This window comes from Columba livia, chromosome 7 (genome assembly GCF_036013475.1).
Source record: "Columba livia isolate bColLiv1 breed racing homer chromosome 7, bColLiv1.pat.W.v2, whole genome shotgun sequence".
Classification (NCBI taxonomy): domain Eukaryota; kingdom Metazoa; phylum Chordata; class Aves; order Columbiformes; family Columbidae; genus Columba; species Columba livia.
This window is the reverse complement of record NC_088608.1, coordinates 39,494,591-39,521,684: the sequence shown is the minus strand read 5'-3', so window position 1 is coordinate 39,521,684 and position 27,094 is coordinate 39,494,591. Positions and strand designations below refer to the sequence as shown.

The 27,094-nt window shown below is 56.8% G+C and overlaps 1 protein-coding gene across 1 annotated transcript; it reads right to left on the bottom strand.

The window, feature by feature from the left end:
* Positions 1–8,048: 8,048 nt before the first annotated feature.
* On the bottom strand, positions 8,049–11,730 carry LOC135579930 (ubiquitin carboxyl-terminal hydrolase 36-like). Its single transcript, XM_065069984.1, has 10 exons — positions 11,481–11,730; positions 11,186–11,407; positions 10,795–10,905; positions 10,398–10,500; positions 9,999–10,066; positions 9,558–9,628; positions 9,292–9,374; positions 8,855–8,966; positions 8,425–8,565; positions 8,049–8,153 (listed from the first exon to the last, which is right to left on the bottom strand). Exons 1-10 carry the CDS (start codon positions 11,728–11,730, stop codon positions 8,049–8,051), a joined length of 1,266 nt encoding a protein of 421 aa, XP_064926056.1.
* Between the last annotated feature and the right edge of the window lie 15,364 nt (positions 11,731–27,094).

Genomic DNA, 27,094 nt, shown 5'->3' with positions numbered 1-27,094 from the left:
GCAGTCTATCATCCTCAGGAGAAAGCTTGGAGGCTTTTTTTAACATATATGTCTTGGTTTTCTTTTTGTTTAATATACTTCAAATCATATTCCCACTGAAATAATATTCTCTATTGCCCTCTACCAGTGTTTTGTGGTGTAAAGTCCTCATATACAAATGGAGCATTGCTCCCAGTGCAGGTAAACACAGTAAAGAAACCAGCAGGAAATTATTTGTCTGTGTTTCATCTTGTACATGTCCTCTGGAGCTGGGGGTTCAGTCCTGGCACACAGGAGGGGTCAAGGAGCCAAGAGCCCAGCTGCCATGAGGAGGATCAGGCACTTGTGGACCTCAGGGCTGCTCCTCACCGCCTCACTGGACAGATCCTTTCTGCCACTTTTGCATTGGGCTCCCTGGAGCCATGGTCATGGACAAGAGCAGTTCATGGTCTTTTCAGAGCAGCGGGGCCAGCTCAGGGCCCTGAGGAGAGCCCAGAGTGGGAACCAAGGCTGCCTGGCCAGCCCAGCCTGGACACAGTCACCCAGGGAAAGGGACGTCCCTGGAGAAGAGCAAGGGAGCATTGCTGTGCATGCAGGGAGGAATCCAGGAGGAAGAGAAACCCCCTTCTGCAGACACTCATTTGGGGCCGGCTGCTCTGCTGCTGGAGCAGCACTCCTGTTCTGGGCTGGGGAGAGGGGCTGGCACTGAGGGGCACAGGCCGTCTGTGCTGGGGATCTCCTGGAGCTGACACCAGCAGTCCTGGGTTTGCACTGGTCTCCATGTCCTCGTGCCATGTCCAGCACCAGCCAGACTGGGAAGGTTCCCAGGACATTTGTCTCTCCCGCTGTCATTTACAGCACTGACCACTCCCCCAAGTTCACGTGTGAGGTTTGCTCTCTGTCCATCTTCTTCCTGCTGTGGGACTCGGTGCCTGTGTCAGGGAACAGCCAGCCCTGCCCGGCCTCCCTTCTTGCCCAGAGGTTGGCAGAGCCAGAGCAGGGCTGTAGCAGCCCCTGCATGGGACACGGCTGGGGCCGGAGGGACGTCATTGCAGTCTGCACCTTCCTCATGGGGGGCAGTGGAGGGGGATGCGCTGATCTCTTCTTCCTGATGACCTGTGATAGGACATGTAAATGGAGTGAAACTGCATCGGGGGAAGTTCAGATTGGACATTAGGAAAAGGTTCTTCACTGAGAGGGTGGTCAGTCACTGGAACCGGCTCCTCAGGGAAGTGGTCATGACACCACATCTGTCAGAGTTCAAGGAGCATCTGGCAGATGCTCTTAGTTTTACGGTTTAGTTTAGGTAGTCCTGTGAGGAGCAGAGACTTGGATTCAATGATCTTTACGGGTCCTTTTCAACTCAAGTTATTCTATGATTTTCAAACTCCAGATTAGCCCTTCCCTGACTGATTTGTGTGTGTGTGTGAGTGAGTTTGTCTGTGTGTGTGTCTGTTTGTCTGTCTCTGGGGTACTGGGGAGATGAGGTGACCCAAGGTCTAAGACCTGCTCTTGGAGGGTTCTAAACCTTATGTGTGTCATATGGATGTATATTTTCCACTGACACAGCCAAACATACAAATAGACACAGTTGGGCTGGGGAGGTGAGGAACAAGACTGTCCATACAATGATGGACCCCAAGGAGATGGCTTCTCCTTCCCATACACACCTCTTTAGGAGGAACTCTGTATCGATATCAATTGGAGAATTCCTCTATCACTTCTTCTCTTTACATCCCTTCCTCTTCAACCACACTTTTGAAACTGATCTGATTAAGTGTACAAGTTCTGAAGACCAGATATAAATCATACAATCATAGAATTATAGGATCGTTTCAGTTCGAAGGGGCCCTCAGGATCACCAAGTGCAACCATAACCTAATCTAACTCTGGTACTAAACCATGTCCCTAATAACCTTGTCTAAATGCCTTTTAAACCCCTCCAGGGATGGTGATTCTACCACTGCGCTGGGCAGCCTGTTCCAACGCCTGACAACCCTTTCTGAGAATAATATTTTTCTAATATGCAACCTAAATCTCAGTCCCCGGGGTCAGCTGATTGGCGCCAGGTCAGCTGGAGTCGTTTCAGCGGATCCTGAGGTACAGGGGGTTTTGCGGTTCCCCGGGTCTCAATTTTGTGACCTGGAAGCCCCTGGCAGCCCTTGCAAGAGTGGCTGACGTGGCGTGGTGTTACCACGGTGTTGGCGATCACACCCCGACCCCTCGCCTTGAAAAAGCCTCCGAGAGGGTAGCGACTGTCACTGCTCAGCAGGCACTGGGAGGGGGGCAACCAGCTTGTCAAGTGGGTGAGTACCACCCACACTTTGCTGCAGCAGCAGGTGTGTTAGCTCATGTAGTAGGGTGCGGAGGGTGTCACTCCTTGCTTGGTAGACCCTCTCACCTATTGCCAGTGTCCCAGAGCGCTGCTGACCATGGTCTCCAGAAAGAGAGCTTGTCACAAAAAGACTGTCGCAACTCAGACAGAGGCCTTGCCCCGAACCGTGGCTGTTCAGGTCTCTGGCTGCAGGGATTGCCAGAGCCTGCTGCTGCTTGGGGAGGATGGCCAGCATCCCACATGTGTGAGGTGTGAGCTGGTGCAAGATCTGCTCAGCATGATCGCAAATCTTAGGGAGAAGGTCCAGACACCGAGGTCCATCAGGGAGTGTGAAAAGGAGATTGACTGGTGGAGTAACTTCTTGATGTACCACTCAGAAAGGTCCCAGGGGGATACCCTCCAAAAGGTGATGGACCCTCTGTCTGACAGAGACAGTCCCTGCCCTGTCGCTGTTGGGCTGAGGTAGGGGACCAAAGAGATTATGAGGGTTGGAAGCAAGTTCCAGTTCAGCGTCACGGGCAACCCCCACTCCTTAACTGCTTTGCTTCCTCAGGTGCCCCTCCGTAATAAGTTTGAGGCCCTGGAACTTGAAGAAGAGGTAGGTGAGGATGTTGTGCAAGGCCCACCTACAAGGCCACATAGAAAGAGGCACTTGACCCCACACCTCAAGACTGACTCTGATAAGAAAGAAAGAAGGGTAATTGTAGTAGGTAATTCCCTTCTGAGAGGGACAGAGCGCCCAACATGCAGAGTTGACCCTCATCAAAGGGAAGCTTGTAGTCTACCTGCAGCCCAGATCAAGGATATCACCAAGGCACTCCCAACCTGGTGCACTCAACAGTGAACTGGCTGAAGGGAAGAAGCCAGAGAGTGGTGGTCAATGGTACCTGGGGTGGATTAGAAGTGGGGTGGTCAGTAGGTCAGAGAGGTTCTCCTGCCTCTCTACTCTGCCCTGGGAAGACCACACCTGGAATATTGTGTTCAGGGAGCAGAGCCCTCCCGGGCTCTTTTTAGCTGCCTTGACTTACCTGGGGTTTTTTTGGACTTCAAATGAAAGCAGAGAGGAGCTGAGTGCACAAGTTACTGTGCACACCAATGAAAGAGGTAAGAACTGAACCAGAGTGTCCAGATCTCCTGAACACAGCACTAACAGCCGCTGCAGGAACATTTTGATCCACAAGGGTTAGTACCAGTTCTCTCAGGAGCTCTGCTGGTGCAGAGACTGTTGGAACTTGTAGCTGTGAACAGGAGGAAGCACATGAAAGCAAGAACATCGCTTTGACCTACAAAACCAAGACTGGGCTGTGTTGCCACAGGTGAACTGATCTGATCTGCTGGGCTGTGCATTTAGGTTTTCTGTGTAATACTGAAGTGATCTAGAATATGCTGAGGCAGATACAGGCTTTAATAATCTGACTAAAATATGTTATCTTCTTTTTTCTTCTCTTCATTGGGTTAAAAGGGAAATAATTGCATTGTTGCAAGAATTCAGCTTATCTATGGGTCTCTTGTTTTTCTTTCATGCTACCTTCATTCTACCTGATTTCACCAAATCCTACAAGGATTTTAAGACCCTCTCACAGCCCTGCTACAGCGCCAAGTGGGCACCATTAAACCAGACTTCTCCTCCACAGCTTTCTTTTCAGCGCTGTTTGGATTTGCAGGGAGGAGCAAAGAACAAGAGAACAGTAGACAATGAGGTAACAATTAACTTTTGAAATACGTATACTGGTCCCCTGCAACTGCATAATGTTTGGTCATCACACACAGTATTACACAGTATGTTTGGGATTGGAAGGGACCTCAGAAGATCATCTAGTCCAATCCGCACTTGAACACACCGCTTGAACAATTAAAATTTCAGGGCTTTTAACTACCACAGCGTTAAGCACAGCAATAGCTAAATTAGAAAGGATTTCTTTCGAGGACACTGCAACAAAATCCTGGTTTGGGGAGGCTGGGGTTTGGGTTCTTTATAAGCTGTTTGTTTTTACCTCCTCCGTCTCTAAAATGTCCCCTAGTCACACAGAACGGTCCGTACACCAGTGACTTGCCTCTTGAACGCTCTGTGGAGTCTCCTCGTCTTCCTTGGTTGGTTCCTCAGACTCTCCGGAAGGCTGTGCAGAGACTCCACATCTTCCTCGCGTGTCTTCCTCTTGGGTGTCCTTCTCCTTTGCCTCCTCCAACATCTCCAAAGACACAGGTTCCGAAAAGAGAAATTCCGAGCCTGTTTGAAAACAACAGAAAGGCAGTTTTGAAATGCCAATAGCACGACATTTACTTTTCATGTCCTTTCTCTTTCTCTCTCCCTTGTGAAACACCACAATTGAATAAGATCAGCACACAGACAAGGAAGATGCTCAGTCACGTTCATTAGACGCAGCGCCAGCCCCTCTCAGCCCAGGGCACGGTTACCTGCAGCCCAGGCCCCTTCCAGCTCCCCTCGGTCGCTGCTTTCTCTATCACAGTCGGTGCCGCTGTTCAGTGGCCTGAGCCGGTAACCCAGACAGCGCATCTTCTTCTGCCTCGCCTGCCCTGCGTGTGTCAGTGCGGTGCTAAGGCTTCCTCCACCAGGACACCTCCAGATTGAGAAAATGGGTACTGAACGTGTTTCTGGAAGCCACCTGTTTTTCTAGGGGAGGCAAAAATGCTTTTCCCAGCAGAAGTCAGCTCCAGCCCTTCTCCCTTTTTGCTGTTATGACTCTTGCCTTCCACCCTGTGCAAACTCCGAGCTTTCCAAAGCCCAGACTTCTACCCTCCAGCTCAGTCAAAATGCAGCATTAAGACTTGCTTTTGCATTCGGTTATTTCATGTTCACTCTTAAGATCCCTCAGAATCTTCTCTCTCTCTGACTCTCCTTATTTCCATCTTTTAGAATCTTCTCACCTCTGCCAAGGCTGCTTCTCGCAGATCAACACCTGCCAGAAGCTCCCAATGGAAAAAAATCACTGCGAGGCTTTTTCTTTCCTATGCTACCAATATACACCCGGTAACCATTTCAAACTGACCCACCCAGCTTTGAGATGCACCTTTGTTTTGATGCCAAAAATGCATCTGCAGTTCGCAACAGTGACACAAGGATCCTGTGGAACACAGGAAATGTTTCCATTACTAACAAAAAAAGTGTCAATGATTTACAGCCTGCAAGTTTTGCCTATCACTAGTGATGTGTAAACACTTGCTCTTGCTGAGATTTACCTTCATACTTGGCCCTCCCTCCTTCCCATAGTTCGCTCTACCCATGCTCTTTTGTTTTGTTTTCATTACATGCTTTGAGACAGACTTCTACCCATTTGCAAAAATACCAGGACAAGACAATAGAAACCCTGGCTGTGACCTTTAGGCACTATTACAATGCAAAGGTTTGGTTGAAAAACACCTCTAAGATCATGGAGTCCAACTGCTCCCCCACCCCCGGCACTGACCCATGTCCTGAGACCCTCATCTCAGGTCTGCCCAACCCTCCAGGGATGGTGACTCCAGCACTGCCCTGGGCAGCCTGTTCCAGTGCCCCACAGCCCTTTGGGGAAGAAATTGTTCCCCACATCCAACCTCATCCTCCCCTGGCGCAACTTGAGGCCGTTTCCTCTGCTCCTGGCGCTTGTTCCTGGGGAGCAGAGCCCGACCCCCCTGGCTCCAAGCTCCTTTCAGGCAGTTCAGAGATCAGAAGGTCTCCCCTCAGCTCCTGTTCTCCAGCTGAACCCCCAGGTCCCTCAGCCGCTCCCATCACACTTGTGCTCCAGCTTGGTGAGGCCAAGTCCCAGGTGGTCAGTGAGGGAACAGGTGGGACTGGAGAGGGGTGAGGGGCAAAGTAATCCATATAATGTCCAGCCTCACAGGACTGTTCTCCTGCCTGTCCAGATGTCTCCAGGAGACCCCCTGGATCAATACCCATTGTAGAATGCTGCTATCACATCTTGTATAAACCGAAAAATGATAGAAAACAACTCAGAAAGAAAAACCCCTCTTTTATGAAATCGTGTTTGAAATCTTCACCATGAAGTATCTGACGGAAAGCTCTCCCAGGAGTTGTCCGAGTGCTGAGGACTCTCTCTCAGCCGTTCCTCCCAGCAGAGCTGTTCCAGCCTCGGATCCTCCCTGTGGCTCCTCTGGCCGCTCCCGCTGTCCCGCCAGCCCAGCCGGTTCCCGAGGGAACGCTCCAGTTTCTTGCCCGGTGTCCCGGTGGCAGCGCCCCGGCCCCACAGGGACCCAGCGCGGGGCTGGGGCGGGCACAGGACCCGGCAGCAGCAGGTGAGGACGTGCACGGTGGTCCCCTCTGCTCTCCTTCCCTGGGGGGCCGCCCTGCAGTTATTGACATAAAGAACAACTTGGTGTCTAAATAAAAGAGGTTGCTGTGAGCTAAGAGGAGAAAACAAAAAGGGGAGCCCAGAGAAAGGGGAGGGGAAAAGACACAGACAGGGAGAGGGAAGTGGGGGAATAGAAGAATCAGAAGTGTTTTCCCTTAGAAGCAGAAAGGAAAAAAGGAAGGAAACTTTAAGAACAGAACCCCCAGCGCCGTCCCCAGCCCCGGCTGCACAGCGGCGCCCAGAGAGCCGGTGCAGCCACTGCCTGGGGAGGAGGCAACTCTGCAGCCTCCAGCTGTGGTGTCACCAGCTCCCATCGCCCCCGGGGACACGCTGCCCCGACAAGGCTGGCAAGGCCACCCCGCTCCAGGGACTGGCGCAGCCACCCCGCCGTCCTGAGCAAGGAGGCAGCAGCCAATTCTCCAGCCTCTGCAGGGATGGGAACAAGAGCGGGGGCCTGGCCCCGCACCCCAACCCAGAGGGAGGGCAGAGCCCTGGGGTTTAGGGGCTCTCCCCGCCCGCCTCCTGCTTAGCAAGGTACCAGCATCATTCCTGCACTCCCCAACACAAGCGCCGGCTCCGGAGGCACGAGGCACCTACTGAAGTCTCTGGGCAGAAGCTCAGACTCACCTATGTGTCGGAAAGCGCCAGCTTCTTGGCCGGTGGTGGTGACATGGTGCTGCTGGGCTGCGGAGCAGCCCTGGCCGACAAGAAGGCTTTCAGCTTTGCCAGCACCAGGCTGGCAGAAGCCCTGCTGCGAGGGTCCCTTGCCGGTGTCCCGGTGTTCTCCCCGCTGCTCCACGGCTCCTGGCCAGGGATGGGCTCCGGCAGCCCGGGGGAGGCGGGCAGGGGCCCGGGCTCCCAGCAGCGCTTCCGGGGAACCTGCGCTTTGGCCCCACTGGTGTGACTGGGGCCACAAAGTCCTGGAGCCGCTCTGGGCGCGGGTGGCGGCTGCGAGGAGCGCGGCTTCTTGGGCCTCTGGGCTGCGTCACCGGGAAACGCTGCAGCCGCGCGTTTGGCTTTCAGGGCCAGCTTGGGTGACGGTGACCCAGAAGGCAGCTTGACAAGGCCAGGCAGGCTGGAGGCAGCTTTGGAAACGGGACCCTCTGAGCTCTTCCCGGGGCTGGGGATCCTGGGGAAGGCAGAGAAGGGCACGTGTTAACTGCCAGTGTCTGAGTGACTGCAACACACTCATCATAGCTGCGCACGAGAACCAGGAGCCAGAAGCTCCGAGGAGGTGAGGAGCTCTTGATCTGCAGGAAAACCACAACAAGGGGCTGGAGCTCTCTCTGTCACCCTCCCCCGAGCCAGCACATGCACGTGGGCACTGGGGCTACTTGGGCCAAGCTCCTTCCCACACCCAGGCATGTGCCCCCAGCCCTGTCCCACACGCTGAGCAGGGGCAGAGGGACCGGGGACACAGGGCACGCTCACCTGAGGTAGAACAGCACATACGCCTGCTGGTTAAGGACCACCTTGATGTTACTGGGGCGGACCACGTTGTCATTCATTTGGTACCACTGCCCGTCGCTGGCCTGCAGAGGGAGAGAGAACGGGGTTGGGCTGTGTCCAGGGACGCTCCTGGCCTGAGAAGCAGCAGGAACAGCGCCCGTCAGCAGAGCTCCGCTCCCCAAAACCCCCAGGTGACCCCGGGCAGGTGAGGGGTCTCTGCAAGAGCAGAACTCCACACTTCCTGTGACGGAGCACAGCCCGTACCCCCCAGTGCTCCACACCACGCACCTCTGCTGAGCACCCTCCTGCCGACCCCCAGCACAGAGAGGTGCCAAGAGAGCGCCCTGGGCTCACCTTCACGTAGCAGTAGTAGTGTCCTGCGTGGCTGCTGTACCCCGAGTGCACCAGCACCGCGTAGAGCACGTACATGACCGGATCCCCGCTGGTCTGGGACATGTACGGGCGGATGTTCAGGAGCTCAGGGTAGCCCACGTCCTGCAGAGAGAGGATGTCTCAGAAGCCTGCACAGCAGATGGCAAGAGCAGCTCAGCTGTCCTACGAGTCCCGTCTCGCGAGGGAGGGGGAACCCACTCTCCCCAGGCAGAGCCCACGGTGAGGAAGATGCCGGGATGAGCCAAACTCCCACCACAACACAGCACAGCTGGGGAAGGGCTGCAGGACTGCGGTAGAGCTCGCACCGCGCACAGAACCACCTCCCACCCTGCTCGGGGCAGCAGGGCCTCGGGACGGGACACAGCCCCGCTCTGGATTGCTGAGCACTCACCTTTGTGATCTTGCCTCCGGTGAAGTCGGCAAAACGCTTCAGAGCAAGCGTGAGAACCTTGGGCGCTCGGTGGATGGTGAAGCGTTTGGTTGCCGACACTTTCTTCTTGCATCTGCACAGGGAGAGCTTGAGCTGTTCACGCTGTTCCACCACCCAGGTGCTTGTCAGCCCTGGCCAAGCCACAAACCCCACGGAAATGACCCTGCTGAGAGCGGGTTCTGCTCCAGGGCACCTGCTCACGGCCAGGTCTGCTGGCTCAGGTCCCCGTCTTAAGAGGGGGGAGATGAGGAGTGACAGGCTTCATCGCAGGCTTCACAGCCACGCACCTCACGGTTTAGCAGTGGAGCAGGTAGAGAAGCCCTCCTGTACTGCAGCTGTCCTCCTGCTTCCCACCAGCACACCCGCGGCCCCTTCCCGCCCCAGCCCCGCACACTCACTTGTCACACAGGTAGGCGTTCTCTCCGCCCAGCAGGTCTGGCTTCACAAACAGCTCCAGTGCCTGCTCTACGTTTGCGGCTTGCTGCCAGGACAGAGGAGAGGTCAGGGCCAGGCAGAGGAGGCAGCGCAACAACAGAAGCTGATTCCCTCTTGCCTGCACCGTGCCTGACACTGGCAGGTTAAACTGCCTCGAGCAGTAGCGGTGCAGCTGCAGGAACATCCCCTGCAGAGCAGAGCTCCTCCCCACCTGACCCTGCCCCGGTACCGTGATCTCCACCGGCAGGTCCAGACAGGGGTCAAAGGTGTCCGAGACTGCTTTGCACATCGAGCACTTCACTGCAAGAGAACGAGCAGTGAGCACCCCCTGGCACAACACGGCACCACCACCCCCAGCACAGCGCAGGCGGCTGCCGTGTTGCCCTTTTCCGCGTTTGGGCTCTGGGACGGCAGCACCAGCATTCGCAGCCTGTACGTGCTGGGACAACAAGTGTTGCTGGACAGCTGGCAACGTGGGTTCCTTTGCTGGTGGCAATGAGCTGGGGACCCACAGCCAGCAGCTTCGTGACCCACAGATACCAAAAGACTGACCAGCTGCAGCTCTGCATAATTTGCACATGCTTAGTGACTTTCCCAAGTTACTGCAAGGCTCTCGGGGAAACAGCAGCCCTGAGAGTCACAGGCCCAGGCCCTGGCAGCCAGCACTCACCACGGGACCGCAGGGAACCGCCAAAGATCTGGTGGATCAGGGTGGTGGCTTGGGTCTGGCGATCCAACCTAGAGACGGCAGCTGGGATCACACAGCGCCCGTCCCAAGAGCCACCCCCACGGGCCAGCGCTGTGTCCTCAGGATCCAAACCCAGCCCAGTCACAGGATTTGGGGACAGAACCGCAGCTGTGCTGGGGTGGAGGTGTCACGAGAAGGCAGACAGCAGCCCAGGGCTGTGTCCCAGAGGGGCAGAGAGCTGGGCCATCCACCCCAGACCCTGGAGTCAGCACCTCCCTCCATGAGCCCAGCCCGGGGGACACGTTCACCCCACAGTCCCCTCCCGCGGGCACAGGGGACCAGCAGACAAGGGCAGTGACGGCCACCAGAGGCCCCACATACTCGGTGCAGTCGGGCAGGCAGGCCTTCTGCATGGCATCGATGGTGAAACGGAGGAACTCGTGTGCGTCCTCTTGCCTGCCGAAGCGAATGTGCGGGGCGATCTCTGCAGGAGAGGGAGGGATCAGCCGCAGCACGCGCTGCAACAGAGGCAGGTCCTCCCGCCCTCCCTCGGGACAGCGACTGCGGGGTTTGAGCTCCCTCGGCCCAAACCAGACGTCAGACTCATGTGGGCCGTGGGGGAAGTCCCACAAGGCCCGTGAAGGCCCTGGCAGGCTCAGTGAGTCGTCTTGGAAGAACCTCTGCCAAGACCTGCCCTGATCTCAAAGGTTCTGCTCCTGCAATAGTCTCTGCCCTCCTGCACGGCTACAGGAGGGGACGCGAGGGCAGCCATCCTTACTCTTGAGGTCCCGGACAAAGGACACTGGCTTTATCACGCTGCCGCTGTTCGCGAACGCCTGCGTGACGTGGTTCTGCATGACGCATGTCATGCAGAAGCCGCTTTGGTGACCTGCAGTGGGAGAGAAGACAGAACGTTGAGGACAAACCCATCTTAGTCCTGGCTGTGTCCAGCACAGACAGAGCCTCTCAGATGCAGGATGCAGAGCTCGGGAACACTGCTACGGCCAGGAAAAGTGGATGCTCCCGTATGCAGGAATGTCCTCTCCACGGAGAAACGGGCAGGAGGGAGCAGAGAAGGCACATCCCGGCATCCGCACAGCCCCGGCAGAGCCGTGCGCAGGGTGCTGAGCGCAGCCCCGGGACAGGCGGGCGCTCCCCTCCCCACTCACAGGTGCGGCTGTGCTCCCTGGACAGCAGGTAGTTGGCGAGCGGTGGCGTGTACGTGAGGCACTGCAGGGTGGCGTTGAGGAAACAGGTGTTTCCCAGGTTGAGCAGCCCGGCGCCGATGCGCTGGACACGCTGCCACTGCATGGCGAGGCGCCCTGCAGGGAACAGCCCCTTCTGGGGCGCAGGGACGCCGTCCCCGAGGCGCCCCGGGGTCCGGTCGCTGCCTGCGGGGAGAGAGAGGCGGGTGAGCCGCGGGCTGCGCAGCGCAGGGAGAGCCCCCCGGCCCTCTGCACCCACCCTGCTTGCCCGGCTGTCCCTCCTCAGCGCCGCGGGGGTGCTCGGCGGGCTCGGTGCGGGGGTTGAGCAGCAGGTACTTGGCCCGCAGCAGCTCCGGCTGGCCGGAGAAGCCGTGGCTGGCGGGCTGGAACTCGATCTTGTGCAGCAGCACCTTCGTGGCCGAGGTGCTCAGCAGCCGGCCCAGCGCCCCGGCCTCGCCCGCGTCCCGCCGCGCTTTCAGCAGCTCCCTCGGCTTCGCCGTGCCCGCCATGGCGTGTCTCCGCACGTGCCACCGCCTCGAGGTCGCGCCGGTCTCTCGGCCTCTCCCTCTCCACCACCACACACGCTTCCCGCGCCTCCTCCTCAAGTCCCGCCCTTCGCTGCGGTCGCTCGCGCTCGGCTCGGCCCACTGACTCCTCCCCTCGCCTTCGCCGTCCGCTCCGCTCCGCGTCCAGAACAGGACTGAGCTGCGCCTGCGCGTCCTGGCAACGCCAGGGGCGGAGCCTGATGGGGGCGGGGCTTGTTTGTGACGTCATCGCGCTCCGGCCACGCCCCAGAATCATTAAATGGTCACACACTGTGTTTTCAGTGCAGGGGAACCTGGACACCGTGGTGGATTTGGCCAACAAAAGCCTCTGCAAGTCTTACAAGGCCAAGGCGCAAGGTGTGCGCTGGGGGCGGAGCAAACCTGGTGTCCCGGGACAGGCTGGGATGTGACCGGCTGAGCAGTCCTGAGGAGAAGGGCGTGGGAGTTATGATGGGTTTATCTATATTTACTAGAAGTCTCTTAGCATTTTGTCATTTTATTAAACTGCGTTTCTCTCAGTCTAAATTTCTCCCTTCACTTTCGATTCTCTCCCCTATTGGGAGGGGAAGGGGTTGGGGGTGAGTGATCAGCTGCCACGGTTGTGTTGCCAGCTCAGGTTAAACCACGGCACGGGTGAAGGTCCAGAGGAACATCTGTCATGGTGGGGTCAGGGGCACTTGAGCTTTGTGGAGCAGCTCAGTCAATTGGGCCTCTTCAGTCTGCTGAAGGGGACACAGGGCACTGGAAAAGCAGCGACTCCTGCTTGGGGAGATGATGGGGGAGGCAAACCCTTCTGCAGTGGCGGCTGGTGGGACAGAGGCAGCAGCCACCAACACCCTCCAGGGAGCTTTGAACGGAGCATTAGGAAAAACTGAGCAGGCGGGTGGTGCTGCCCTGCAGCAGGACACCCGGGGACTCTCGGTGATCCCCGCCTTTGGAGGTTTTCAGCTCACCAAAATGTCACCCAGCCTCACCCTGGGGTGGCTGATACCCTAAAAGAGAAACAACCACCATATTCTACCCCTCAGCCACCTACCAAAACCAGGGAGAAAATACATTGATCAGGCATCATAAAAAGGCAATTCTGTCTAAGAGGTGTAATCTTTAAATATCATTTAAATATAACTTAAACAAAGGAATAGCCCTGAGACCAAAACCAGGAGACCTGCGTGGTTAAACAGGGAACTGCTGAGTAAGCTCAAATGGAAGAGGAGATTTTATAGATCACGGAAGGAGGCGCTGGCCACTTGGGGAGAATGTAAGGCTGTTGTCAGAGGGTGTAGGGAGGCAACTAGGAAAGCTAAGGCCTCCCTAGAATTAAACCTGGCGAGAGGGGTCAAGAACAACAGGAAGACCTTTTTCAAATATGTGGCAGATAAAACTAACACCAGAGGCAATGTAGGCCCACTGATGAATGAGGCGGGCGCCCTGGTGACAGAAGATACAGAGAAGGCAGAGTTACTGAATGCTTCTTTGTCTCTGTCTGCTCTGCCAGAGGCTGTCCTGAGGAGCCCCGTACTGCTGAGGCCCCAGAGGAAGTCAGGACAATGGAGGAGTTTGCCTGGGTTGATGAGGACTGGGTTAGGGAGCAGTTAGGCAATCTGGACATCCATAAATCCATGGGTCCAGATGGGATGCGCCCGCAGGTGCTGAGGGAGCTGGCTGAGGTCATTGCTGGACCACTCTCCATCATCTTTGCCAAGTCTTGGGAAATGGGAGAGGTGCCTGAGGACTGGAGGAAAGCAAATGTCACTGCAGTCTTCAAAAAGGGCAAGAAGGAGGACCCGGGTAATTATAGACCGGTCAGCCTCACCTCCATCCCCGGGAAACTGCTGGAACGACTCATGCTTGGTACCATCTCAAGTCATATCAGGGATAAGAGGGTCATTAGGGGCAGCCAACATGGCTTCACCAAAGGTAAGTCATGCTTGACCAACCTCATTGACTTTTATGAGGACATAACAAGAAGGATGGATGATGGCAGAGTGGTGGATGTGGTCTACCGTGATTTAAATAAAGCATTTCACACAACATCCTCACAGCTAAACTGAGGGAGTGCGGTCTGGATGACCAGGTAGTGAGGTGGACTGTGAACTGGCTGAAGGGAAGAAGCCAGAGAGTCGTGGTCAATGGGGCAGAGTCCAGTTGAGGCCTGTATCTAGTGCAGTGCCTCAGGGGTCAGTGCTGGGGCCTGTATTATTTAATATATTCATCAACAATTTGGATGAGGGAATAGAGTGACTGTCAGCGAGTTTGCTGATGACACCAAGCTGGGAGGAGTGGCTGACACGCCAGAGGCTGTGCTGCCATCCAGAGACCTGGACAGGCTGGAGAGTTGGGCGGGGAAAAATTTAATAAATATAACAAGGGCAAGTGTACAGTCTTGGGAGGTTGTGGAGTCTCCTTCTCTGCAGACATTCCAACCCGCCTGGACACCTTCCTGTGTAACCTCATCTGGGTGTTCCTGCTCCATGGGGGGATTGCACTGGATGAGCTTTCCAGCTCCCTTCCAACCCTGACATTCTGGGATTCTGTGGTGCCAGAGGCTAACTACTGAAGAATTACACCTTCTTTGACAAGTAAGGACGTGAAAAAGCTTCAGTTTTTCTCCTGAAGAACAAGGAGTTCCCTTACGGCACGGTCCTCTTTCTGCTATTAGTGACAGTGGCACTAATTCCAAACCACGCTTGAGAGCCGCTTTATTTTTCCTTGTGTCCAAAGCTCATCCCGCTCATCCCTGGGAAGGACTCCTGCCAATCTCTGCAAAGCACATCTCTCCAACCTTGTGTCATCCACAGGTTTCTGTTCAGCCCAGGACACTTCTCCCCATCCCTTCAGCACACTGCCAGCTCTCAGGTTTTCAGCTGCATGGAGTCAGGCCGCTCCCTTCAAAGTCTTCCCTACAAAAGTCTTCTCTACGTGCTGATGCCAACTATATCGCCTCATATGATGTACGGCTCCACGCTCCTTCTGCAGAGCTCCATGGACGGGGCAGTCTTCCTCTTTCTTTCATGGTTATTCACCTTCGCTTGTTTTGTTTTGTTGTGGTTGGGTTTATTTGTTTGCCTGCTTGTTTCATTTTTATTGTTGTTGTTGCTGTTGTTGTTGTTATTATTATTATTATTATTATATGCATGTCAAATATTTTCTGAAGCAACACAACACAGTTATCCCCACAGCTTCACCAATTCCATATTTCCCCCTATCTCAAGGATGCCATGTGGAAACTGATGACTGGATGTTTTTCTGAAGCAATAACTGCCCCTTATCTGCTGCATGGCAGTCTTAATGTAACTCACTGCAGGCTCGACCTGTCTTCTTTATTTTGTTGTGATGCTGGGATTTTAAAATTGTGTTAATGTTTTCATCCTTTACTGATTCACTGTCTGCTTTTCTTTTCATACCTAATTGCTGGGTAAACGAGGAGCCCTGCTCTCTGGGTCTTTAAATGAAATAAAGGACTTTCAGAGACTATTTTTTTCCCTGAGATCCTTTCTCAAAGGCCTTTTTGGAGCTGCAGGGACAGTTCCTGTGTGTGGGTAGAGGGGAAAACAGTCCCAGAATGGCAGCAGCGCCAGGGAGCACCAGCGCCTGAGGAAGGAGATGGACAGAGAGCAAACCTGACCCAGCAACTGTGGCGCAGTGCTGGAAATGGCGACGGGAGAGACCAATGTCCTGGGCACCTTCCCAGCCTGTCCCTGCACCGAGGGCACAGAGCGGCCTCCTCTCTCCTGCCCCTGCGTGTCCTGGCTCTGCAGCTCACCCCGCTGAGTGTGTCCTCCCCCTGCATGGTCACACAGCTCAGCCAGCACTGGGGTGTCCTCTGCCAGCACTTTCCAGCTCAGCCCAGCCCCTGCCCAGCTCTCCCCACAGCCCCGGCTTTCTCTCCAGCCCAGCCCAGCAGAGCAGCCCAGGCTGGGCTGGCCCACGGCCGTGCCCGGCGCAGGGGCTGCAGAGCTCTGGGCACTCAGCCCACAGCCCCAGCCCCTCTGAAGGGCTCAGCAGCTGCTGGGGGCACAGACGGGTCTCAGCCCCACCCACAGCCCCAGGGCTGGAGCTGGACATGGCACGAGGGCATGGAGACCAGTGCAAACCCAGGACTGCTGGTGTCAGCTCCAGTAGAGTCCCAGCACAGACGGCCTGTGCCCCTCAGTGCCAGCCCCTCTCCCCAGGCCAGAACAGGAGTGCTGCTCCAGCAGCAGAGCAGCCGGCCCCAAATGAGCGTCTGCAAAAAGGGGTTTCTCTTCCTCCTGGATTCCCCCCTGCAGGCACAGAAATGCTCCCCTGCTCTTCTCCAGGGACATCCCTTTCTCCAGGTGTCCAGGCTGCTCTGGCTGGCTCTGGTTTCCTCTCCGTGCTCCCCGCATGGCCCTGATCTGGCGATGCTGCTCTGCAGAGCCAGGGGCTGTGTTGCCCTGGGGCCGTGGGGTGTCTTTGCACTGGCCACGCTGTTCGGGGTGGGAAGCAGACCCAGCTGGATGAGCATCGCCACTGCTGAGCCCTTTCCATCTTCCCAGCTGGCTCAGTAGCCAAGGGCAGGACCGTGGGGTGTCTCTAATGGCACAAAGGGCAGGACAGGGCTGCACTAGATCCAGCCAGGGCCTTCACCAGAGGGTGTCCTGAAACACTCTCCAGTCTTATGTTACTTTGCCTGCTGGCTCCTCACAGCCTCTCCTCTCATTAGCCCATGATCTCCTGATCTCACCTTTTTGTCTGGGAGGCTCCTTCTTGGATGGTCACTTATTTTAGGAGGTGCCAGTCACTGCCTGTTGGGACTCATATGCTGTTCCTGGAAATCTCCTGACATCACTTGGCAGCTTGTGGTTCTTCTCCAGGATAGCATTTGCCATAGGACCCAAGGCAGGTGCTGTCTGCATGGACATTTGTCACCACAAAGAGAAGTTTTTTCCCATCCTTTGGTTCCTCACACATCATCCTGGCAATCTGAGCTTGTTGCTGTGACTCCATTAGGCATCCCAAGGTAGCAAAAGTCCCTTTGAGGGAGCAGCTTGTCGGGCATATTCCTGACACCAGCTTTGGAAGGGTACCCCGCCCTGAGGAGCCCCTGTGCTCTTGGTGGTGCCAGCAGTGAGGCCAGATCTCACACAGTGGTTCCCATGGCCTGCTCCTGTCCACAGCCACAGGGATGCCACTGTAGATACACCAGGACTGTCACAAGGTACACAAGACCTTAGCGGCAGCACAAATGCAAGAGCACAAGAGGACAGTGGAAGTGAGGAGAGGCCAGCACTGAAGAGGCCATGTCCTCCATGTCCGTGGCTCCAGGGAAGCAGCAGCTGTGATGACAATCAGGCGGCAGAGGGGCAGCGCCTGCTGAGTCAGCAGGATGCAGCCTCTGGGTCCCATGGGCAGCTCCTCCACGTGTCAGCTGGGATTTTGGGTCCTTAACCCTTTCTGTATCCCCAGTTCCAGAGAAGATTGGAAGAGATGGGAGCTCAGACAAATTGTTTTCTTCAGGGTTCTTTATTTATGCAAGAAGACTGGTTCTGTATGTACATGTGCTGGTTTCATCTGGGATAGAGTTCAATTTCTTCATGCTTGTATGACGCTATGTATTGCCCTTGGGATGAGAACAGTGTTAGTAACACACGCATGTTTTAGTCACTGTTGAGCAGAGCTTACCCAGCGCCAAGGCCGTTTCTTTTTCTCACACACCACAGCAGCAAGTGGGCTGGGGGTCCACAAGGAGCTGGGAGGGGACACAGCTGGGACAGCTGACCAAAGGGACCTTCCACACCATATGATGTCATGTTCAGCAGTAAAAGTTGGGAGCAGAAGAAGGGAGGGCAGGACACTTGGAGTGATGGTGCTTATCTTCCCAAGTAACTGCTAGGTGTGCTGGAGCCCAGCTTAGCTAGAGGTGGCTGGACACCCACCTGCTGACAGGGAGGAGCAAATGCAGTTCTTGTTTTGCTTTGTTTATGCACACAACTTTAGATTTATCTATCAAATTGCCTTCGTCTCAACTCCTGAGTTGTCTCACTTTTAGAGTTCCAATTCTCTCCCCCATCCTACTTTGGAGGAGTGAGCTGTGTGACGCTGAGCCGCCTACTGGGGTTTAACCAGTGTCAAGAGGTGGGATGAATAATACTATTTCATGGCACTTCTTGTTATCATAGGTATAAAGGCAAATATATAAAATAAAGAAAAAACCAAAACTAGTCCTGATTTTTCCTGAGATACCCTGGAAGTCTCTAAGTTGTATGGGTACCTTAATGATGCTGAAATAGTATGTGTTCAAATCCTTTCCTCAGGGAATCCTTGATCTCTCTGTTCCTCATGCTGTAGACGAGGGGGTTCACTGCTGGAGGTACCACCAGGTACAGAAATGACACCACCAGGTCCAGGGACTGAGAGGACATGGAAGGGGGACTCAGGTAGGCAAAAAAAGGGGTGCTAACAAACAGGGAGACCACGGCCAGGTGAGGGAGGCACGTGGAAAAGGCTTTGTGCCGTCCCTGCTCAGAGGGGATCCTCAGCACGGCCCTGAAGATCTGCACATAGGACACCACAATGAACACAAAACACCCAAACTGTAAACAGGCACTGACCAAGGGAAGCCAGACTTCCCTGAGGTAGGAGTTTAAGCAGGAGAGCTTGAGGATCTGGGGGATTTCACAGAACAGCTGTTCCAGGTCATTGCCCGTGCACAGTGGCAGTGAAAATCTATTGGCCGTGTGCAGCAGAGCAACGAGAAACCCACTGGCCCAGGCAGCTGCTGCCATGTGCACACAAGCTCTGCTACCCAGGAGGGTCCCGTAGTGCAGGGGTTTGCAGATGGCAACATAGCGGTCATAGGACATGATGGCGAGGAGAAAATACTCTGTTACGATCAAGAATGAAGCAGAAATAACTTTGCATAGCAACGCAAGTAGGAGGTGGCCCTGGTGTCCGTGAGGGAATTGGCCATTGCATTGGGAACACTGATGGAGATGAAGCCAACATCTAGGAGGGAGAGGTTGAGGAGGAAGAAGTACATGGGGGTGTGGAAGTGCTGGTCACAGGCTATGGTGGTGATGATGAAGCCGTTGCCCAGGAGGGCAGCCAGGTAGATGCCCAGGAAGAGCCAGAAGTGCAAGAGCTGCAGCTCCCGTGTGTCTGTGAATGCCAGGAGGAGGAACTGGGTGATGAAGCTGTGTTGGACATCCGACCCTTTGTTTATGAGGCACTGCCATGGGAAGGAAGCACACTTATGAGTTAGGACTGCTCCAGGCAAAGCTTTTCCCATTCTCTAGCCTCTCCAATCCCCTGCCCTGCTCCCCACACACACTGCCTGTCTCTTTTCTTTCAGTACCTTCATGTATCCCCAAGGCTGGAGCTCTGCGATGTGGGAAAGGCAGGACGTGTGGCTCCAGCTAAAGGGCCTTGGACAGGTTATACAGAAGTATGTGGACCAGCGGGTCACTGGGGCTTTGTTGCCAGGACACCCTGGGTCCAGCTGTGTTGTCCCGCGGGCAGCGGCAGAGGCCAGGAGTGACACTGCTTGGAACGCTCAGGGTGGTCCCCATGGGAAGGACACCATGGGACTGGGCTTTGTCTTCCAGCTTTAGTGAAAAAAAGATATTCAAATATGGCCATTTTTGAGAGAGAATTTATTCTCTTTGGCTCCCACAGATCCAGCAGCTCAGCAACCACCATCTCTGTTTTGGTCTTGGGAACTCTATCAGTAGGTTGTAGAGTGTCTGAAATGCCAAGTGCTTGACGCAGGTATCAGGGTCTTCCATCAAGGGCAGGAGGACTGCAAGAGAGGGACACAGAGCAGAGATGAGCCCCCACTGCCTGCAGAGACCCCCAGGAGTCCCCTCCGAACTGTGCCAGCCCCACTCGTCTCTTCCCCTGGCCGGGAGGAGCAGATGAGAGCAACAGGCCAGCTGGAAGCTGCTGCTCCGGGACGTGCCAGGTGCCCCTGCCACATCCTCTGCCCCTGAAGCGCTTTCCTGGAGGAGGACCAGGCATGGCAGCGCCCTGCCCAGGCCCTGTCCCCTGCCCACCAGCACAGCACGGCCCCCACTCACCTTTGGTGATTTCATTCAGCTTCTCCACCTTATTGCTGCGGTTCTTCAGGTACCGCGCGCCAAGCCCTGTGCACAGAGCTCCTGTCAGGCCTCTGCTCCCCAGCACGCTCCCGGCAGCACGGCCCCGGCCCGGCCGGCTCGGCTGCACACCCTGCACCCCTGGGCAGGGCTGGCCCCGGGCAGGACAGGACCCAAGGCCGCTGCCCGTGCAGCGGTGGAGACGGGGGCCAGGCTGCCAGCAGAGGGTCCCCGGGGGCTGTGGCTCACCGGTGAACCTGACGGCCTCCAGTCGCACGGTGGCCTGAGCGTCCTTCACATACAGCAGGCTCTGACACAGCTGTTCTTCCAGCCTGCTCTTGTCCTGCTGGAGCTGGTGAGAACACAAGGGCATGGGTCTGGTACAGACATTGCCCAGCCACCCGGACCAGTCCCTCCTACCAGTGGCCTCTTCCCTCCCAGACAGGAGCCCCATGGGGCTGAGGTTCAGAGAGAGCAGAGGGCAGAGGGGGCCTGGCAGTGCTGAGAGCCCTCTGTCCCACGGCCAGGGCCAACATGTGCCAGGGTCTTGTTTAGCACCTGGGGACAGGGAGGGGAGAGGGGCCTGGAGAAGAGCCCTTGGGGGGTCTGTGCTTGAAGGCAGGGAAGGAGGATGTGGCTCCAGGCTGTGGGCTCCGGGCTGGAACAGGGCAGGTGAGGCTCAGCTGCACAGCCCTCCCCACGGGGCACCTGGGGCAACCCTCGTCCAATTCTTACCAAACACTCTCCGATGCGGTGTATCTGATGTGTCTGGACCAGGGTGCTGAGGTTCCTCCATCCCAGGAACCCTGCACAGTCCAGCAGGGCGTCCCTAGAGGCCTGCAGAGAAGCAGAGGTTGGGAGATGGCACCGCACCCCAGGGGAAGACACCTGGCACCTTCCCTCCTCTTGGCCCAGCATGAGCTGTTCCCAGCCCCTTGTGGGAAGAGGCATCAGGGAATGGAGTCTGAAGTGGGTTCAGTGCCCAGGGCAGGGACACGGGGCAGCCGCCACCTCAGGTGTAGCCTGCTGCTGGCCAGCAGAACAGAGATCCTCAAGAGCTGCTGAGCTTCCACCGGGGCTGGGGGCAGCCTAAGGGGCAGAGGAGCTGAGGGCCCACGGCTGCAGGCAGTGAGGGCTGGAGTCCCAGAGACCCCGGGGCAGGACGGAGCCAGCAGCAGCTCCCACGGGCGTCCCCCAGCAGGACACCTGAACAAGCTGGCTCTGCAGCCCTTGTAAGTGCTGCAGCCCCCTGCACAGCCCGAGTTAGCTGGCCCAAGGCAGGGGGAACTGGGTGAGCAGGACTTTGTCCTGAGGCCATCCTGCCCTCAGGGGCTGGGGTTGTCTCTGGCCCAAACACCTGTGGGTCTCTTGGGCACAGCCCTGGGGGACAGCGCTGGGGGCTCAAAGACCTGGGGGCAGTCATGGGGACTCACAGCCCTGGCCTCCCACACATGCAGGAACAGTTGGGAAGCCTGTAGGGACTTGTGTGGGGTGGCCTTGGGCTGCTGCTGCAGCACAGCCTTCCCAACAACTCTGGTCACTGCACCTTGGCCACGCTCTTGCTCTGGTCATTCATACGGAGGAACAGTGGGACCAGGACCCTCTTCACTGTCTTCCTCAGCATCTTCTTGTTTCTCCCCACCACAGTGTCCATCACATCTCTGAAGAGGCTGATGGAGAACTCCCGCACCAGGCTGGACTCCTGGTAGGGTGGAGGATGGGGAACTTCAGCAACAGGCACTCCCAGCCCACGGTGAGCAAAGGGCGTCAGCGTGGCTGATGTGAGGGGTCGGATCCTGAGCACAGGAGCCATGGGGCAGATCTACAGCTGAGGCTGGATGGCCCCAGAGCCCTGAAAGGCCATGCAAGAGGAGCATGAGGGGAGCCCTGCCCGAGGGCTGCCCACGGGGCCGGGCTGAGGGGCAGCTGTCTTTGCCGAGTGCCCATCTGTAGGGCTCGGGCTGGGGCTCCCAGGGCAGCCTTACATCATCAAAGAGGGGCAGGAGCTTCTCCGCCAGCTGCAGAGCGATGGGGCTCGCCTCCTCCCGGTCCAGGTGACCCATCGTGTTCCTGAAGAGTAGCAGGGCCTTCCTCTTGACATCACTGTTGGTGTCCTGCATGGTCTCCATGATGTCTGGCAGCAGGACCAGTATTTTTCTTGCCTGTAAGAAACACAGTTTCCTTATTGTGAAGCGCTGAAAGATCACCCTGGCAAAAATGCTCTGGCCACTGAGGACCAGCCTCCCGTTCAGCTTCCCAGCAGGTGGCACAGGAGTCGCTGCAGCAGCCTCCTGACAGGCAGCGGCCACTGATGGGGATGTGGGGAGAGCATGGAGCAGGGAAGGGGGGGCAGGAGAGCAGTGTCCCCTGCTCAGCCACCCCCTTTTCTGACAAGCCTGAAGGGGCAGAAGGATGGGAAACCCTCTGTGCCTGGAGGGCTCCCCAGGCGCCCACCAGCCCCCTCCATAGCAGAGAGGGGGACTGGAGCCATCACTCCACATTCAGACTCCCACCAAGGCCAAGCCAACGCATTACCCACTGCTGCAGCCCCCAGCTGCCAACATGGCTCCAGCTGACTGTGCCTCACTCACCATCATATGTGCCTTTGAAAGCGTGATGAGGCTCTCGAGCACCACCGAGAGCATCATCCAACTCGGATTCCTCAGGAAACTCTCGGGTTTGTAGAGGGCAGCAAACTTCTCTGATCCAAAGTCAGTGCGCAGCAGCAGCTAAAGTGAAGGCCGCAGTGAGAGAACAGCAGAGCCGGCGGGGCTCCCTCCAGTGTGTTGGCATGAAGGAGGCATGACAAGGCCGGTGGCAAGTGTCTCCTCTCCCCAGAGCTGAAGGCCCTCAGCCCGTGCAGAGACCGTTCCTCTGCCCCAGGGCCAGCAACTGGGCTGTCTCTGGCTTCTGCCCCTTTCTCTGTCCCTGCCCCAGCTTTCCAGGGGGCAAAGCCGGGCAGGGCAATGCAGGCGGGGGTGAGCACAGTGCTGCCTGGGCAGGGGCAGACGTGGTGTGTTTTCACCAGGGCCGAAACCGCACGGGGCAGCCCCAGGCGTCTGGCACAGGGTCTGGTGGTACTGGTCAGGTCCATGCTGACCCTGAGAGGCCGTGTCTGTATGTCCTGGGGGAGCTGGCCATTCGGAGCTGACAGACAGGGAGGGGGCTGTGCCTGGTTCCCCGCAGGGGCAGGCACAGCCCTGAAGATGAGCGTGGACACTCACAGCCAAGAGACTGATGCAGGCGTCCTCTATGGCACAGCTGAACACCTTGTGCAGTTGCAGGTCCTGGAGCACGCTGCGCAGCTCGGTCAGGACGCTCCACAAAGTCCCAGGCATGGAGATCATCACCTCCCACATGGCCAGGGCAGCGCTGCAGAGCCAGAGCGCCCGTCAGCAGGGCTGCCTCGGCCAGGGCAGCATGTCCAAGCCAGGTCCTCCAGAGCCGGGCGGTGCTACAGCCCTGGCCCTGCCCACCATTTTTGCTTGGGGTGCCCGGGGGCCCTGCCCGGGCAGGCAGGACCGGCCTGAGGTGGTGTTGCCCTTTGGGCAGGGAGAAGCGTGGTGGCGCTGGGCTCCAGATTGGCCAGTTTGGGCTGCTGCGGGCCTGGCTGACCCAGTGGGGCTGGGACACGTGGTGGGATGGAAGCCCTTCTCCTTGGGGATGTGGGTCTGGCAGCCAGAGAATCCCTGTGCCCTCCTTCCCACAGGGAACAAGCCCCCAGGGCTGTCAGGGCCAATACCTGTCACATGTTGGAGAGATCTCCAACAGGCTCCTCACCACTTCCCTGGAGCACCGCTCCGTCAGCAGGAGGAGGAGTGAGTGCAGGCTGTGCCGGGCTGGCTCCGTGGAGACGCCCTCAATGTTTTTGTAGATGTATCTCATGAGCTTTGGCACCTGGATGTGAGACGGGTGAGGATGCTGCAGCCCCTGGTGCTGCTGCAGCCATTCCCCAAGCTGCCACTGAAACTGCTGCCCTCCCCGTCCTTCTCCGCTCTCTTGAAATGGCTTCAGGTGCCCGAGAGAGCTGCTTTAGGGAAGGAGGGAAGGACAAGGCCTGACAGGGCTCACAGGCAGGACAATCCAGCCACAGGGCACTTACATCTGTCATCCAGGAGGCCGGGTCTCCCATGGCCGTGTCCAGGACCCTGCTGCCCATCTGCCTGTCACAGATATCCTCTGCTGTCAAGGCCTCAATGGCCACCATGAGAATGTCCATCATCTGGGCAGGCTGGCGGTTTTCTCCAAACTCCTACAGGAGGAAGGAAGATGGGGAAGACATGTCGTGCTGACCACCCTGCTGGTGCTGCTTGGCTGAGCACCATGAGCAGCTCTGGCCAGAGATGCCCGGCAGCGCTGTCAGCAGTGCCTGCAGGGAAGCTGGAAACAGGGTCTGCCGTCACTGCAGGGGGGAGGATTAGAGCAGAGGCTCCCCAGGTGGAGGGAGGAGGGTTGGGAGCATGGGCATTATGTGTTTGCCCTGCTGGGAACCAGGGCTCCCTGGTGTCCAGGACGGCTGGACCACCCTCGGACAGTCCCTGCGTGGGGAGAGCAGGAACCCTCTCACCAGGGACAGTGAGGCCATGCCAACTCTGCTGATTCTGGGTCGCTTTGCTCACAGGTGTCTCCTGACACAAGATGGGAGCTCGTTACCTTGGCCATGTTGATACCGTGGTGGAGTGAAGCAATTGTCCAGATGCTCACAGAATCCCATGCAGGTTGGAGCTCTGGATGCTTTGGGTTCTCCTCTGGCAGTGTCTCGCCTACGTGGAGGGGAAACACAGAGGAGTCAGTTGGACACAGCATCTTTGCCAACAAGCTTCCGCAACCATGAAAAGAGCTTGAAGCTCAGCACGGCTGAGGAGGGCGGCTGTGCTGGGGCCGGCTTCCAGCTGCTCCTGGGCAGCCCTGGTGGTCAAGCACCGCCATGTCCCCCACCTGCAGGACCGCACTGCCGCTGTGCCAAGGAAACGTGATCCTGGCATCGAGCTGGTCGCTCTCACTGGCCCATTTGTTTACTGGCCCGGACCCTTGCCCAGCCCCGAGGCAGCCCTGCACTCACCGGTCTGCATCAGCTGGACCATGGGGACCTTGCAGGCGTCCAGCAGAGAACTGCTCTCCTGGGAAGCCTCCACCTCTTCCCAGGCCGCCCTTGGGGTGCTGGGGGGCGGTCTCTTTGCCATCCTGTGAAATGCCGGGAAGCGGGGGGAAAGGACGGGAACTTAAGGGAAAGTCCTCTGTACTATTGGGGAAGGGGGAACTTCAGGCAAAGGCCTCTGTGCTCTGAAGTGCCGGGACTGGCAATGAAAGTCGTGGGCTGTGCTCGGGGTCTCCTCGCCAGCTCCGCTCTCCTGTCCTGTCCCGTCGCTGTCTTGACAGACAGTGCAGGGCTGCGGTCACGCCACCTGTATATGGCACCGTGTGGTGTCACACAGCGGGTCACAAAGGGCCTCACTGTGACGCATCACCCAGGCTGGGAGGGGCAGGGCATCCACTGCGGGGTGGACCTGTAGGTGTAACAGCACCTGTATCGGCATCTGTGCTGCTCTCTGTAACCTTCTCTTCAGCTGTATTTGTGTCAATAGCTTCATGTGCCATGGTTCCTCCACCTGTGATGCCACCTCAGCTGGTGGTGCCATCACTCGCTGTACCTGCTGCTGGATGCGTCAAGGGCAGTTCTGTTTAACCTCTTTATCAATGATCTGGATGAAGGGATTGAGTGCACCCTTAGTAAATTTGCAGATGACAACAAATTGGGTGGGAGTGTTTCATCTACTGACAGGGAACGCTCACTTCCCTGGTCCTGCTGGCCACACTATTCCTGATACAAGCCAGGATGCTGGTGGCCTTTTTGGCCACCTGGGCACACACTGGCTCATGTTCAGATGCTGTCACCAGGGCCTTTTCCTCCAGGCACTTTCCAGCTGCTCTTCCCCGGCCTGCAGCGTTCATGCAGCACATCCATGTTCACTGCCCATCAGAGCCACCTTTACTTTGCTTTTCCTGATCTGTCATCTCTGCTTCCAGTTTTCTTCTCTACCCAGACCCTGCACCTGGTTTCTCAGTAGTGTTCCTCAGTGAGACCCATTAGCACTACAAGGAAGTTTGGAGTTTGAATCTGACATTGACTTCTTGAGATGTTTCTTCAACTTTCTCTCAGGGCCTGAGGTTCATGGACTCAGCAGCAAACCCACCAGAGAGGTCATTAAAGTGCCTTGTGCTGCTCCTGTGCTGCTGAGCTGGGCTGGGCTCCTGGCACAGAGGGAGCTCATGGCAGCGGCAGCGCTGCAGAGAGACAGCTCTGCCCAGGAGCAGCTCCTCTGCACACACAGCAGGGATGAGGGCTCTGCCTGGAGCTGCTGAGGAGGGAGGAGTGAGGAAGTGGCTCAGGACTGGGACTGTAACTGAGAGTTCACTGGAGGAGACATCTCTGCAGCCCTTGACATGGTAAGTCTCTGGGTGCAGGGGAATTCAGCTGTAGCTCCTGGAGTCACACAGAGCTGTCCCTGGGCAGTGCCGGCTGCTGGGAGGGGTCTGCAGGGCAGAGCTGAGCACACAGCGGGTGGGATGGGGTCTGTGGCACTGACAGCAGGACACCTGGGGACACAGACACAGCTGCAGGCAGGGACAGCTCCAGGCAGCAGAGCAGGGGGTGTTCGGGAGCTCTTTCGGTCCTTGTCTGCAGATGATGCTGGGTGTTGTGTGCTGGGCAATGATCTGACTGTCCCTTTAGGACATGTCGCTTTCAGGAGCCTGACTCTGCTCTGCCCGTCCTGCTGGGCTCACGAGCTGCCCCCAGAAAGGCTCAGGTCTGCTGTAGGATCCCAGCAGTGCTGAGCCTTTCCTTGGGGTCCGCACTGTCCTCTCAGAGTCCTTTGCTTCACTCGGTGAGAGGTCGGGTCCTGCTCTCTCCATCACATCTCCGCCAGTGGACTGGAACAGAGAACAGTTTGCATTTCTGCCCTTCAAACAATGCTCCCCCGCTCCCATATGAGTCCAAATATTTGGGGTTTTTTAAGGAGTAATTTGTGTGTGAAGTCATCTTCAAAGTAGCACAAGCAAAGGCACAGGAGCGATGACAAGAAGACTGATGGACTCTTCTGCTGTCCTGACTCTGCACTGAGCCACAGAGAGATGAACCCTTTCGCCTGTCCTCTCTCAAGACTCTTCACATTTTACCTCATAAAGATGGAGATTTTGAGCCCTACAAAAACACAGTCACAGGATGTGATGGTTAAAAATTAAAAGCACAGACAAAATCTTTACAAAGACAT